The sequence below is a fragment of the Chrysemys picta genome, chromosome 12, assembly GCF_011386835.1.
Source record: "Chrysemys picta bellii isolate R12L10 chromosome 12, ASM1138683v2, whole genome shotgun sequence".
Classification (NCBI taxonomy): Eukaryota; Metazoa; Chordata; order Testudines; family Emydidae; genus Chrysemys; species Chrysemys picta.
Genome location: NC_088802.1, coordinates 15464100 through 15480149, shown reverse-complemented (window position 1 = coordinate 15480149; position 16050 = coordinate 15464100). Strand labels below are relative to the sequence as shown.

Below are 16050 nucleotides of genomic sequence, written 5' to 3'. Positions count from 1 at the left end.
ATCTCACATCACTCCCTTTTCTCCCTCTAGAGGCTCTGCGGTCTGACATGAAGAGACAGAAAGGTCAGTGTCTGGGACCAATGGGATGGGTTGAAGATTTCATGTCATGTCAGTCGAGTTAGCTCACTCGAGCCAACTTAATTCAATTGCAAGTCACTTTTAATGCAGTGGAGTCTCAGTTTAACACTTTTAGCTCAATTTTAGCAGGTGGAGTTACAGCCTGTTTTAATTAGTGGTGGAGAACATCTTCATATCGGCACCAGAGCCCAAGCAGTGAGCTCAGGGGCTGCTCATGCTGACACAGACGGGCTCTGAAGGGGAAAGGACCGTTTGTCCTAATAAACCACGCAGGAATTACAGAAATGGCACCTTGAGCCCATGGTCATGAATACACCAGCCCAGCTTGGTCAGCCTCATTGACAGGGCCGGCTCTAGGCACCAGCACTCCAAGCATGTGCTTGGAGCGGTACTTTTCAAGGGGTGGCACTCCAGCCCCCTCCCCCCCCCCCCTTTTTTTTTTTTTTTGCTTGAGGCGCAAAACACCGGGAGCCAGCCCTGGCCAGAGCCCTGCCGCTGGAGAGCCAGAGCATCGTCCCCTGGAGCTGAGCCTGGGCTGCGGCAGCGAGAGGGGCTCCCGGAGTGTGTGAGGAGCTGGGGAGGGAGGGAAGTGGGGCCTGAGGTGCAGGGAGGGAGGAGGGGTCCTGCTGCCACCACTGCTGCTGCTACTGCTGCTCTGAGTCTCCCCAGGGCGGCGCAGCATTTCCCCCATCCCGAGTGGGCTGTGCAGGGCGCCGCCAGGCTGGGCAGGGGGCGCGGATCCCGGCTCGCGCGCTGATAGGGCAAGTGACTGGGCAGCCCGAGCTGCCAGGGAGCTGCCCCCTCCTGCCCCCAGACCCAGCCTGCCGTGCACCTCCCCCACCTCAGCCCCACACTGCCTGCCCTGGGCAGGGAGAGGCAGAGCCCGGCTCCGAGTGGGGCAATGGGGGATACTGCCCTGCCGGGGGACCCCCGCAGCTCAGGCACCTGGGGGTCAGTGTCTGTCCTCTCGGCTCTGCCTGCACGGGGCTGGGGAAGAAGCTGTCAACACCTGCCCCTCTCAGCCCTTGCACCCCCCATCCCGCTCGCAGCCCCTCCACTTGTACCTCCCCCCATCGCTCCTTTGCCGCACCCCTTCCCCTTGTACTCTCCCTTCACCTGCACCTCTCCCCTTGTACCCCCCTAGCCCTCTCCTCCCACACCCCACTTCCCCTGCACCTCTTCTCCTGCAACCCTCCTGATACCCAGCGGTGGCTCCAGGCTTCAGTGGCAATTCGGCGGACCTCCTGCAGGCATGGCGCCGACTGCCATGCTTGGGGCAGCAAAGAGCTGCCCCTGTTCATTGGTGGAGACTGTGGGCACATCTACTGTGCAAAAACCTACCCATGGCTGTGAGTCTCAGAGCCTGGGTCAACTAACTGGAGGTCACTCTGCAGGGCTAAATATTAGCAATGTGGACACTCCTGCTTAGGCCGGAGCCCAGACTCTGAAACTCTCCCCTCTTGCTGGGTTTCAGAGCCCAGGTGCCAGCCTTAGTGGGAATGTCTGTACTGCTATTTTTCAGCCCCATAGTGTGAGCCCCACAAGCCTGAGACAGTTGACTCAGGCTCTGAGACCCACTGCTGAGGGGTGTTTTGCAGTGTAGATGAACCCGGAGAGACTTGTCCAGTATTTAACAGGATCCTCGGACAGGACTCCCCTGTTCTGGCCCTTCCATACCCTTGTAATGTGGAAGGGGGCAGGATTTCACCCTTCAGCTCCACCTTGCAGTGACTCCATACAATAACCATACAGGTCTGATAAATGTAGAGCAATATGTTAGGTTCTACATTAAATAAAAGTGATTTTTTATGGCACATAGTGATTTTCAATTTTCCCCTCATGATGTTACTACAGGGCAGAGTTAAGGTTGTTTAGGTGCCTTAGCTGCATTTCTAGACCATAGCATGTTTGGATTTATTTTAACTTTAACCTTAGTTCTGTATTTCCTGGGTGCATAACACTTTAGGGATAATTACAAGATTCCTGTAATGTGTTTTACCCTTAAGTTACAAGTATACGTCCTCTCAATCTTATCTCTATGTTAAGAGGAATTGAATTGTGCATTATGACCCAGATCTACAAGGAGATTTAGGCACCTAAACCCCAGACATGGGCATCTCAATCCCAGTTTTAGCCTCAGTCATCCACAACCCCCCACTTGGCTGACACCTAACCCTGTAGGTGCCTAAACTCACTTGGTACATAAATCTCTGCTGTAAAAGTTCTCTCAGTGTCTAAGTTTCTAACTTGTGGCACATGGAGCACACTGCTGCCTCACTCTAGATGTCTGGGGACATATCTCCCTCCTGTGCCCCAGAGCGACACACAAACTAGGGGAAGATGGGTGGAGAAGCTTCTATCTTACCCACGGAGTCTGATCCAATAGAGGTGCTCAGATGACACCCAACACTACACTACAGCGTTTGCCAGAATCTGGGATTGGGTGACAGGGGATGGATCACTTGATAACCTGTCTGTTCATTCCCTTTGGGGCACCTGCCATTGGCCACTGTCAAAGGACAGGATACTGGACTTGATGGACCTTTGGTCTGACCCAGTATGGCCATTCTTATGCTCTTACATAGAACAGAGTTGGGAGACAAGGAGGAGGCAACCCTCCCTTATAACCTTTAGCCCACTTGTTACGGTGCCCAGCTGGGATATGGGAGGCTCTGGTTTAGGTTCCCCCTCACTGCGAGGTGAAGAGAAAGGATTTGAACAGGGATCTCCCACCTCTCAGGAGAATGCTCTAAGCACTGGGCTATGGGACATTCTTATGTGAGCCTCCTTCAGTCTCTTTTGTTCAAGTTGTTACACTTCAATAAAATATTAATTGAGAATCACTCTGTAACCCCTCTGCCCCTCTGCCATCTTGTGTGGAGCATGGTAGGTGCCTTACTCTGTCTCACAAGACACACTGAGGTGCCTAAGCTGCCTGACTCCAGAAGAGAGGCTCCTGGCTGTGAATTGCTGAGAGAGAGGCTCTAAACTCCTGAGAGGGGCAGGACTTAGCACATACCCCTCTTGTTGGCATCTCCCATTGGCTGGCTTACATGGCTCCTTTTTTTTTGTGGATCCCATTCCCAGTCACCTGCTTCTCCCCATTCATTGTACTCATTGTGATCCCTGAGATTGTGGGTGCTGAAATTTGGCCAGGAAGATCATTAGGGACCCCAGTGAGAGCCGTCTGACTAGAGTGGGAAGGCGGGACGTCAGCCTGGAAGGGATCTAAGACAGTTGGAGGCATAAGCATTGTTTGCAGATTGGGTTCACTGAGTTCAGAGATAAAGGGGAAGAGGGAAAGAGGACAGTACCTGGAGGGGTGGGTGGGGAAGAGGGGCAGGTTTCTGAGTAAAGTTAGACTAAGGGCATAAATATTTTCAGGGTCAGGACCCCAGATTGTAGACTCTTTGGAGTAGGGATTGTGTCATCTTCCAGTCTTGAGTGTGTGTGTGTACAGGACCTAGCGCCATGGGGCCCATCCCTGAGTGTGTGTGTACAGGACCTAGCGCCGTGGGGCCCATCCCTGAGTGTGTGTGTACAGGACCTAGCACAGTGGGGACCGGCCCTGAGTGTGTGTGTACAGGACCTAGCACAGTGGGGACCAGCACTGAGTGTGCATGTACAGGACCTAGCACTGTGAGGCCTGGCCCTGAGTGTGTGTGTACAGGACCTAGCGCAGTGGGGCCTGGCCCTGAGTGTGTGCGTACAGGACCTAGTGCTGTGGGTCCCAGCCCTAAGTGTGTGTGTACAGGACCTAGCGCAGTGGGGCCTGGCCTTGAGTGCGACCTCTAGATGCTACTGCAATGCAAATAATAATGTGCAGTGGGGCAGGAGACTGGCCCTGGGATATGGAGTTATGGCAGGGGATGGGGCTTAAAGGTGTGTGTGTCTGTGCAGGGGATGGGGGATGAAGAGGGGTAGGTGGGTGGGGGGTTGCAGGGATCAATGTGGGAGGGACAGAGAGTCGTGATGTGGAGCCAGGAAGCCCTGCTCTGTGGCCCATGTTGATCTGTGCAGTATCTCAGGTGTATAACAAGTAAATGTAACAGCTGGGGCAGGACAGGTTTAGGGTTGCCAGGCGTCTGGTTTTTGGCCAGAACACCCAGTTGAAAAGGGACCCTGGCAACTCTGGTCAGCATCGCTGACCGGGCCATTAAAAGTCTGCTCAGTGGCGTAGTGGTGATCCCAGGCTAAGGCAGGCTCCTAGAAGCGGACTCCAGGTCCCTGAGGCACATAGGTGCCTGGGCAGCCAGGGAAGCGTGAGCTGCCCATGCCTTGAGTGCCAGCTTCGCAACTCCCATTGGCTGGGAATTGTGACCATTGGGAGCTGCAGGGGCAGCGCCTGCGGCTGTGAGGGCAGCATACAAAGCCTCCCTGGTGCTTCAGGGACCTGGCGACCACTTCCGCAAGCCGTGCTTAGCACCACCAGGACCCCGCACTCCCTCCCTCACCCCAACCCCTTGCCCCATCATGGAGTACCCTCCCGCACCCAAACTCTCTCCCAGAGCCTGCACCCTGCACCCTCCATACTCCAACCCCCTGCCCCAGCCCTGAGCCCCCTCTTACACCCCAAGCCCCTCATCTTTGGTCCCACCCCAGAGCCCTCACCCACCCCACACCTCAATCCCCTGCCCCAGCCTGAAGCCCTCTCCTGCACCCTAGATCCCTCATTTCTGGCCCCACCCAGAGCCCGAACCCGAACCCATGCCCCAGCCCAAAGCTCTCTCCCACACCCCAGACAACTCATCCCTAGTCCCAGCCAGAGTCCTCATCGCCCTGCCTCACCCCAACCCCTGCCCCAGCCCGGTGAAAGTGAGTGAGGGTGGGGGACAATGAGCAGTGGAGAGAGGGGCGATGGAGTGAGTGGGGATGGGGCCTTGTGGAAGGAGCGGGGCCTCAGGAAAGAGGTGTTGGGTTTTGTTCAATTAGAAAGTTGGCAACCCTAGACAGGTTGGGTCCCTGCCTCCATAAGAAGCCAGCTCCTGTGCTGTGCTCTGCTTAGCATCTTATGGACAAATCTTGCAAAACATTCGTATCACCAGTGAGGAAGATGTCTTTGTTAGCTTGACTATTGTGCATTAAGTTTTGAGACTCAACATTAGCTCACAATGTCTTTTACTTTCCAGAGGAATACGAGGCAGTGAAAGGTATGTGTGTTTTTACTAGTTTTGATTATGCTTTAAATTGGAAAAGGAACACTCCATACTATGTGTGCAAAGAAATGTTGGTGTGAAAAATTTATATGTTACTGTTACAGGTAACGTACACAACAAGGGGAAATCCAGAGATTATCCAGAAATAATGGATGGAAAAATTGTGGTATTGAAATATGAGTATTAACAGTTTTATTTTTCACAACATCAACCCTTGGAAATACTCTTAAACATAAACTAACAAACTTAATTCCCTGACACCACAGACACCCAGTAACAAGAACAATAATTATTTTATACCAATAGGGCTCAGCTGTGTGAGTTCTCCACGGACATACTCCCACACCATTGGTTTGCTTGGAGCAGGATTGGGCCCCCTGAGCCCTCTTGGCTTCCACACACAACAGCTGTAGGATCAGGCACATGGGTCTGATCCCACTGAAGCCAGAAGCAGTTGCAGGCGCTCAGCACCTCTTGGTGTCACTCCTGCATCATCCACATTATGGAAACACTTATAATGGAAGAGTTCTTTGAGCTGGAGACCCAGATTTTCTGCTGTGCCAGGATCTGCTTGGGGTAGGGGGTGGGGGCAGTGAGGGAGCTCCCTGATACTCAGGCTGCCCCAGGGGCTGCTCTAATGTGCTCCAGCTGGCTGTGGTCCCTGAGATTGGTGATTGTGCTCTGCTCTGCCCCAGCACACCTCCTCCTAACCCCTCCCACCCTGACAAGCCTCCTATACCCCAGGGGGGAGGTAGTTGACACAGGAGCCAGATACGCTGTTTTACCCCAGCTGAGCTCTCCCTATGCCAGAGGAATTCTCTGATATCCAGGGCCTGGTTCCTGCCAGTCTGCACCATCCCTGCACACAGTGACCGGATCAGGGGAGAGAACCAGACCCTTTATCACTATGGGCCCCATTCTGCCCCCCTGACTCACATGAGTGATCCTCACAGGTGCAGTCCCATTGATTTCTGGGGGGAGGGTTTGCAGGATCAGATGTGGTAAAGCAGAAGCCCTAACTACTGATTAGGAGCCTAATCCTGGCTCAGGCAAAATTCCCACTGAAGCCAATGTAATTTGGGTTTAGAACTAGGCACTTATGTAATTGAGAATCTCTCCTATTGATTCATTTATGTTCTTTTTTCCCTTTTCTCCCCTCTCATTCCCATGGACCCTCTGGCAGAACTGGGTAAGCTCCGTTTCTGGTTTGTGGAGTTTGTTTTTCACAGTATGTGACTTGTCGAGTCTGTATTTCCATTCTGTAAATTCCCATGTCTGATTATTTCAGGACTCACCAGAGCCCGAAGCTACGCAGGTAACTAACGCTGATACTGCCGCAGTCGCTCTCAGTCCCATTCCCCTGGGATATTCGGTCCCTGCTCAGTCCTAGTACAGCTCTCACAATAACTAAGGGATCAGGCAAAATGTCATTGTCCATGTGAAAGTCTGAGGGTTTGGTTATTCACATCCCTCGCTAGGTACCTGCTGGGGGTGGGAGGGATCTGGTGCAAATAGACAATTGTTTTCCTGCTCTCTGTTGCTATGATATAGCCTCCAGTCAATGAATTGTTTATTTCACTGCTGACCATTTCTGGCAGAAACATCCAGTTGATGAGCTTATCCAACCCTGACCCTGCTGGTTGCAATAGCAGAGTGGATGGAGGGCAGAGGGGCAGCTGGTGGCTCTAGAAGGGTTGCCTCCTCTCCCCACACTTAGGACTTGTCAGCGTGGGGAATTCACGGGGAAGAGCCCAGCGTAGCTAGTGTGGAATATTCTGCACTCAGATTCTTCCAATGTAGATTACCACAATCAAGACAAGGGCACTTTTAGCATGGAATAAGAGTGTCCACACAGGCAGTCAATGCTGACTAGCTGATCTGCACTAGCTACTCAGGGCTTTTCCCCATGTAGACAAGCCCCTAAAGTTACTCCCAAGGGAAAGAGGAGATGCCTCATTCTAGGGAATCTCCAAACCCTGGGGAGCCTCCTGTCACCCCACCCCCCTCCGGAAGCCCCTTCCTTGGCAGGGTCTTAGGCCCTGAGTCACTCGCTGGCTGCTCCAGGCTGGCCAGGCCCAGGGTTTCCAGCAGGGCTCTTGGTGCTGGCACCGCGCTCGCTGCCAGAGCTCCCAGCCCCTGACCCAGCCCGGCCTGTTGTCCCAGCGCTGACCCCTCCCCTGCGGTGGGGACGCTGCTGCTCTCAATGGCTGAGCCCCTCTCTCTGCCGCTGCCTCTGCTGCTGCGCTCGCAGGCTCAGCCCGTGCCAGGGCCAATGCGGCGCTGCTGGGGCTGCTCCTTCCCTCGGCACCTGGAGTCTCTGTGTCTGGGGCAAATGGCGGGTGAGTGGCAGGGACCTGCTCAGAGACACACGCCCTGTGCTGCACCCAGAGGGCAGAGACCAGCCAGGGCTGGGCAGCAAAGTGCCACGGTGCTGGGATTAACCCTTTCCTTTTAACCACCCCAGCAGCCCTGGCCAGTCAGTGCCACTCGACTGCCCGCGCTCTGACCCCAGGGACCCGGGTCCGGCAGCTCGGGGGAGTCGCTGGGTGAATGTGTGGGGCAGAGTAACCAGGGATCCCTCCGCCCCAGGGTCCCGGTGTGCAATGGGAAAGGCCCCGCGCTGTCATGCAGCCCTTAGGGGCTGCAGTGAGTGTTATTATTGATATAGTGCCCACGAGTGAGCCAGGCGCTGCAGAGACAGAACAAGGGGCTGCCAGCCCCACAGGGCTCCTGGTCTGAGTGCAGACAAGGCCCAGCAAGGGCAGCAGCAAACATTGGGGGAGGGGGCACGAGGGTCCCATTGTGGGCCAGCCACTCCCTGAGCCCATCCTGTGCCTGTCTTCTGGGTGTAGTAGACAGTATTGTAGTGACCCTAATGGCTCCATGCTGGGCACTGGGTCACCCCCCAGCGGACAGGACAGGGCAGAGGCAGCCTGAGGTCGGAGGGAGCTGGAGGCTGTGGGGGAGCGGGAGCAACCTGGGAGCTGGGACAGGGACACTGGAAGCCAGGTGGGTGCCCAAAACCCTGTGCTGTATTCGCTCCAGGTTCCCACTCTGTGCTGCAGGCTCTGTTGGGGTCAGATGATGCGGTGAGGGGCCCACGCAGACAGACTGAAGAGAGCGAGGCTCTGTCTGCATGGGGAAGGGGCAGCACTTCCGTTAAATGGGTTCCAGTTTTATAGACTCATCATGAGGTGGCGCCCTCAGGTACCATCCTCAGTCATTTCAGGGTGTCTTGGCAACCATCTTGCCTCAGTTTACCCTCTTCAGCACTCCTTAAATTATGCATCACAGTCTAAAATATCTGAGAGAAAAGTCCCCTGCTGGGGTCCGCTCTGTGTCCAAGTAAACCCCAAAATCAAATCTTTTCCTTCTCTCTGCTCCAGCCTCCAGCTCTCACTCAAGCTCCTCAGTGTCCTCAAGTCAGGAGTCCTCAGTCCTCCTTCCCGGAGCTGGGCTTGGATTAGTTTCCATCATGGAATCAGATGACTGCAGCCCCCCTTCCTGGAGCTGGGGTCATTTCAGACTGTGCCTTTATTCTCTGCATCCACTTTCTCAGGCTGGGGGCAGCTGTTCTGTCCTGCTACAGCTGCTGCTGTCATTGTTATCTCTGGCAGCTCCTCCCCCTCAGGGGAGCTCCTCTGTCTATGGAAGTGATCCCCAAACTATTTTGGTCATGCCCTCCATTACCTGGTTTGCACCCCCACCCCAGAAGATGCGGTCAGGAGCTGGGACAGGAACAGGGCTGCAACTGGGGCCAGGAGCCGGGGGCTGTGGTTGGGAGTGGACCCGCAGTTGAGACCAAGCGCTGCGAGCTTCAGCCGGGAGCGAAGCTGCTGGTGCAGCCCAAGCTGCAGCTGGGGCTGGGAGCTGGGGGCTTCAGCTGGGGGTGGAACCATGGTTGGGGCTGGAGCTGCAGCTGGGGTTGCAGCCTGGAGCAGTACCGGGAGTCAGTGGCGGAAGCCGGGGCCGGAGCTGCAGCTGCGGCTTAGGATGGGGCCGAAGTGGAGCTGGGGGCAGAGCAGGGCTGGGTGATGTTCCCTTCCTGCCACCCATGGGGGCTGGTCCAGGCCCTGCCAGGCCCCCCAAATGTACCTCCACACCCTTAAGGGGGGCACAACCCACAGTTTGGGGACCACTGCTCTAGGAGCTCCCCTTCCAGGCTCCTTGCTCCGGTGAGTTCTCCTGGGAGCTCCTCCCCTCAGCACCTTCCTGTCCCTAGTATCCCTTCAGCTGAGCCCTGGTAACCCTTTATCCTGCCCATTAGCTGTTTCGCTGCCAACTAGCCATCTAGGGATTTAATTACTTCCAGGTTGGTCTGGGTTGTCTCATTCTCCCTTACAGGAGCCTCTCACAGGTAGTCTGGTCCCTGACTCCTATAAAAGGATCAGCCCTCTTGACACATTTCCCCCACCCCCACCCCCAAAGCCTACCTATATTCAAAGGTAGGCTTGACCATGGCTGACACTTGGTTAAGTTCTCCATATGGGGTGAGGTGGGGGGTACTTCCTGCCTTGCTGCCACAAGGAAATCTGCAATGCCCTTGGCCATAATTTTATTACCGCCACTGAAGTATAAAGAGACCAGGAGTTTGATTCCCCAACTCTTTATGTAGCACATGTCGTGGGTAAAATCCCCCTTAGTCTTCAGCATGTCATAGTTCAGAAGAACTCTTTGTCTATAGGAGAGATAGTCAATAGCACTGGTCTTTATCATTGGTGTGATGGTCGTGTAGCAGATATGGTCTGGCTACAGAGCTTCCCTCTCAGCCAGATACACACCAGATGTATCACAAAATCCTTTAATGTTCTGCCAAGTATGGCTGAGGTCGGCTTAAATATGGTGTTTTACACACAGCACTACCTAGTGGTTGAACAGCATAATACAGTTTAGCGTTCCATTACATCTCCCCCTTTAAGTTTCTATATTCCTACCATTTATAATATTTACATTATTGCACATTATTGAAATTCAGTGCGGCTCAGTCTGTTAGGTGTCTCTGAATGGTGCTGGTCTTCTAATTACATGACCGGAACAGGTAACAGCTTGGTCATCTGGCTGTCCATCAGTTCTAATGACTGACTATGGTTTGTCTGGAATCCTTGAGTCATCTTCTTGTTCTGCATCCACCATCTGTAGAGTTTGCTCAGTTGATTGTTCTTTCTGAGGTACAAACTGTAAATGTCGACAGTTTCTGTTGAACTCTCCTCTCTTGGTCTTGATCCCATACAACCTGGGCATTGAATTCTTTTTATTTACAACAGCTGGAGTATTCCATTATTTTTCTCCATCCAGTTTGAAACAAACATGGTCACCAGGTTCTAGGCCTGGTAGTTTTCTGCATGATATCTGTTGTAAAACAGTTCACAAGCTCTTTTTGCCTTTTTATTCAATTTGGCTACTCTCTACATCTGACAACTTTGGAGATAGATTCTTTTCCAAAGTTGGGAGGGTCGTTCTGAGTTGTCTTCCCATCAGGAGTTGTGCTGCACTATATCCAGTAGCTGCTATTGGGGTTGATCTATAACTCAATAGAGCAAAGAATGGATCTTCCTGTTGGAGGATGTTCTTGGCTGTCTGTACAGCTCTCATCCTCTGCATTCGCTTGTGGACTGGGCTTCTAGTAATATAAGAAAGATCGTATTTTGTTTTGATAAATTAAATTCTACATCAGTGAATTGTGGTCCATGCTCTGTCACAAGTTCTTCTGGAACCCTGAAATGACCGAAAGTGCACGTCAGTTGCTCAATAACACTCTGGTATGTTACGTATTTCACGTACACTATTTCTATATACCTGGAAAAATAGTCCATGGCTACCAGGTAAAGATGTCCCCTGAATTCACATAAATCTGCAGCTAATCTCTTCTAAACTCTCTTTCATTCAGACTAGTTCCTTGTTAGTGTCACTAATTACTACTGGCCATATCTTTCTTCCCACCACCTTCAGTAAACGAGCTATGGGAGCTTGAGGTGGAATTTTTCTACCAAGTGCAAATTTAACACCGGCTCTGGAGTGTTTCATAACTAATGTCCTGCCCTGCCCGTACCTGTGCGTTTCTGGGGATGTTGACAGTCACTCACTGCAAGTCACTGGGAGTTGGGCTCCTAAGTTGCTGGGACACATTTGAAATAGAGCTGGGTGTAATTTGGGGGGGTTCAATAGTTTATTTGCTGAAAAATTATATTTTGGGTCGAATGAAACTATTCCTGAATCCCTGTCAAGTTTGCTGAATAGTTTCAATGAACACAAAAAGGTGCCACCACTTCCCTTCTAGCCTTTAGCCCAGTGACTGGGTCCTCAGCTGGGAGCCCCAGGTTTAATCCCCCTGGATGATGTGGGAAAGAATTTGAATGTGGGTCTCCCCCCCCCGACTCAGGTGAGGGCTGGAACCGCTGGGCTCTGGGTGTCTGGTGTGGGGCTCCCTCAATCTCTCCTGCTGAAGACACCCCCTGTGTCTAAACACTGCCATGGGCACTGGGCCAGAGCGTTGGAGTGAGAATGACTCTGCAGCCCAGTGGGTCAGACCCCCACCTGGGAGCCCAGAGTCCAGCTCATCTGCTCCAGTGACCCTGTAATTATTGATCCATAACCCCAGTGAGGGGAGGGGTTATGGCCCCTGGCACAGCCGTGTCCCTGGCATGTCGGTGCCCCACTGCAAACCCCTAGTGCAGATGCGCTGCACGGGTATGAACTGGGACTGGCCCCTGGTGCAGATTCTCCCAGATGGAGGGGGCAGGATTCTGTCTGTGGATTGGGAACATGTGAGATCCGGAGACACACACCAGGATCTGCCTGACAATCCTGAGAGATTTGATTATCAGTGTGTGTGGGTATGGCACCAACCTGCTCTTAGTAACAAACCAGCCACAGACGGCCCCAGAGCAACAGAGATTACCTGGGGCCTGCCCCCTTCACCTTGTCTCCTGCCCCCCTTCACCTTCCTCTATCCCCCTGGCACCTGCCTCTCCCTTACCCTTCCCTCACCCCTGTGCCCACCTGACCCCTGCCTCTATCCTGTCCCCTCCCACTTGCCCCAAAATCCTGCTGCTCCCATGGACCCCTGCCCCTCTCCCCCCCCACTTTGTCTCCCTGGCATGTGCCCCTGCCCTCCACCCACCTCTGCCCCCCAGCACCTGCCAATTTCCTCATGGCCCTGTGCCCCCTGGCTCCCGCTCCTCCCTTACTCTTCCTTTACTCTTGTGCCCACCTGGCCCTGACCTCTATCCTCACCCCTCCCCCTTGACCCACCCGTTCTTCTCATCCCCTTTCTGCTCCTCTGGGTCCCTGCCCCTCTGCCCCCACTTTGGCTCCCTGGCATGTGCCCCTGTCCTCCGCCCATCTCTGCCCCCTGGAACTCTCCATCCCTTGTCCCCCTGCCACCCTGGCACCTTCCCCTCTCCCCCAAATATCCTTTGCATCTTGGAGTCCACCCATCACTTCATCCCCTGCTACCTCCTGGTATGAACCTCTCCCCTTTCCCCTCTGCTGCCATGTCTCCCACCCCTCCCCTCGCCCCCACCTGCCCCCTGGTGACTGCCACTGCCCTCACCCCCTCTGCCCCTTCATGCCCCCCACTCCTCATTCTCCTCTGCTGTCCTGGCTCCCACCCTTCTCACTCCCCTCAGCCCATCCTGGTACCCGTCCCTCTCCCCACCCTCTCTGACCCCTGGCACCTGCCCCTTCTTTCGTCCCCTTGTGCTCACTCCTCCTCTAGCCCCACTCTGACCTTTTAGCTCCTGCCCCTCCTCAATCCTCTCTCTGAACACCTCCCTTTACCCACCTGCCCTGCTTCTCTCCTCACCCCTCTCTGCCCCCTGGTGCTTGTCCCTCCCCTCATCTGCCATCCCTGTGCCTGCCTTTTTGCTCAACCCTCTCAATCCCCCTGGCACCTGCCCTTCTCCCCGCACCCTCCTGGTGTCCACCCCTTCCCTCACTCCCCCTGCCCCCGTGGCACCTACACCTCCCATTGCCCCCTTCCTCCCTGGTGCCCACCCCCATCACACCCTCTGCCCCTCTGACTCCACTCTCCTCACGCCCCTCTGACCCCATCACCCATGACTTGCCCCATCCCCTGCCTTTCTCGTGCCCACCCCTCCTCTCCTGGCACACACTCCACTCCATCCCCCTTCCCTCCTCTTGTCTGCCCCTCCCTTTTCCCTCTTCAGTCCCCCGGCACCTGCCCCTGCCCCTTTGGTGCTCGCCTCTTCCCTTGCTCCCCTCTACCCCCAATATCTCTTTTTGCCCATTGTTCTCCCTGGTGCCTGCCCCTCCGCCAGCCCCATTGCTGCTCCTCTTACCCTCCTTCACCCACTGGTGACCACCCCTGCCCTAGCTCCTGCAGCCCCTGGGAACCTTCCCTTCCCTTCACCCCCTTCTGTCCTCCTGGTGCCTGCTCCTCTTTCCCTCCCCCAATGCCCTTGTGCCTGCCCCTCCTCTCTGCCCCTTCCCTTCTACTCCTGTCACCTGCCTCTCCCCTTTCCTTTCCCACCATCAGCCTGTCCCTTCCCCTACCCCGCCCCCACTGACACCTTCCCATCCCTCTCCTGCTTCTCCTGCCCTTTCATTGTCTTCTCACAGGCAGAGGGGCCCTGACTCCCCTCAGGCAACAACCCCCTCCCCCAGTGATTAATGGGGGTGCAGGTTAGTTGCCCTTTGATCCCAGTGACCAGCCCGTGCCCACGGCACTGACTCTGTGACTCTCTCCCCAGTGAACGTGACTCTGGATCCAGACACGGCAAATCCCTACCTCGTCCTGTCTGAGGATCGGAAATGTGTGAGACGCGGAGACACGTGCCAGGATCTGCCCGACAGTCCTGAAAGATTTGATCATTGTTTCTGTGTCCTCGGAACTGAGCAGTTCACAGGCGGGAGGCATTACTGGGAGGTGGAGGTGGGACACAAGCTAGGCTGGGACCTGGGGGTTTGCAGGGAATCTGTGAGGAGGAAGGGGAAGGTCACATACACACCTGGGAATTGATACTGGGTCATGTGGCTGAGGGGTGGGGGATACAAGGCCAGTACCTACCCCAAGACCCCCCTCCCCGTGAGCGTCAGGCCCAGCCGGGTGGGGATTTTCCTAGACTATGAGGCAGGCGAGGTCTCATTTTACAATATGACTGACAGATCCCATCTCTTCACTTTCACTGGCACCTTCAACGAGACGCTCCGCCCTTATTTCCATCCCTGTCGCTGGAGTAAAAACGTGGCTCCCCTGAAAATCTGCCCAGTCCCAGTTGAGGCCGGAGAGAATCTCTGTCCCTGACAGTGACACCCGTGGCACAGACTGTCCCCTCCCAGTGCTGCTGCTCTTCCCACCCCCCGTGCTGCAGGCCGATTGCTGCAGGCAACTGGACTTTTTGTGCTGACCGGACTCTTCCAGTTTTCCTTTTCAGCTGGAGGTTCCAGTCAAAAAACAGACACCTGGCAACCCCCAGCCCTCACCTTTCCCCGTCCCTTGCCCCTGCTCCAGGGGTAGCAGATGGTGGTGCATGGGGGTGATAGACTCCTGTCAGAATTTTCTACCTCTGTGAAATCTCAATGTAAAATATGAATGAAAAAAGATTATTCTGATTTAGAAAATATTATTGTAACAAGGTGTAGATACAAGACTATTTTAATTTACATTTCAACTGTATTTCAGAAACAAGTATCTAAACATATTTTTAGAAATGGAATTATTTATAGTTATTTTTTGATTCTTCCCTCAAATCTATTTTGAAGTTTAACTTCTCTAAATAACCTATTTTGTATTCAACTGTGGAATTTCAAGAAATCCAAAATATTTATCTTAACACAATAAACTATTAAATTGTCAGACTGGGTTGTTCAGTTACAATGTACATGTGTCATAAACATCACAACTACACACATGTGCAACTGCTCTCTCACTCCTCCTCTCTTTATTGTCTTGACTTGTTCTCTCTGGAAAGGAGAGCACATACACCCACATCCTGCTCTACATTTTGAAAATTAATAGGTGAAAAAATGATAGAATTAATTAAGCAATATATTTAAGTGAACTCACACAAGATTATGTAATATTCTTTAAGCTTCTGTCTGCATTAATTCATGTGATTTTTAACTTTCTAGCTACTTATAATCAGTAATCAAGATATGACCCTTCCTTTCTTTTTCTCACATCAAATAATAAAACACAGTCCCCAACCTGAAATGCTCTCTTCCTATTGATAGAAATCTCTTCTACGATCTCCATTTTTTAGTTTATTTTTCTTTAGAAATATTATTTGCAGTTAATGGACTGTCAGTGTCCGCTGTTGATTTCAATGTACTGCCAGGCTCTTCGTGTTCTTAGGGTATGTCTACACTACGAAATTAGTTCGAATTTATAGAAGCCGGTTTTATTGAAATCGGTTGTATACAGCCGATTGTGTATGTCCACACAATAAAATGCTCTAGGTGCTCTAGTCGGCAGACCGCGTCCACAGTACGAGGCTAGCGTCGACTTCCGGAGCATTGCACTATGGGTAGCTATCCCACAGCTATCCCACAGTTCCCGCAGTCTCCGCCGCCCCTTGGAATTCTGGGTTGAGATCCCAATGCCCGGATGATGCAAAACAGTGTCGCGGGCGGTTCTGGGTACATGTCATCAGGCCCCTCCCTCCCCCGTCACAGCAACGGCAGACAATAGATTCGCGCCTTTTTATCTGGGTTACCTGGGTTACCTGTGAAGACAACATGGAGCCCGCTCAGCACAGCTGAGCTCACCGTCACCATATGTCCTCTTGGTGCCGGCAGACGTGGGACTGCATTGCTACACAGCAGCAGCTGCTAACTGCCTTTTGGCGGTAGACGG

At 53.4% G+C, this 16050-nt stretch overlaps 2 protein-coding genes across 2 annotated transcripts in view; both read left to right on the top strand.

Moving 5' to 3' along the window:
- LOC101942541 (butyrophilin subfamily 1 member A1-like) overlaps nt 1-16050 on the top strand; it is a 343737-nt gene that overhangs the window by 21551 nt on the left and 306136 nt on the right. The window lies entirely within an intron of this gene.
- Nucleotides 48-14760, top strand: LOC135974821 (erythroid membrane-associated protein-like). Its single transcript, XM_065563843.1, is given in 4 exon segments — nt 48-63; nt 5208-5228; nt 6523-6549; nt 13946-14760. Coding segments are annotated over 4 exon segments (618 nt in total). The 3' UTR covers nt 14500-14760.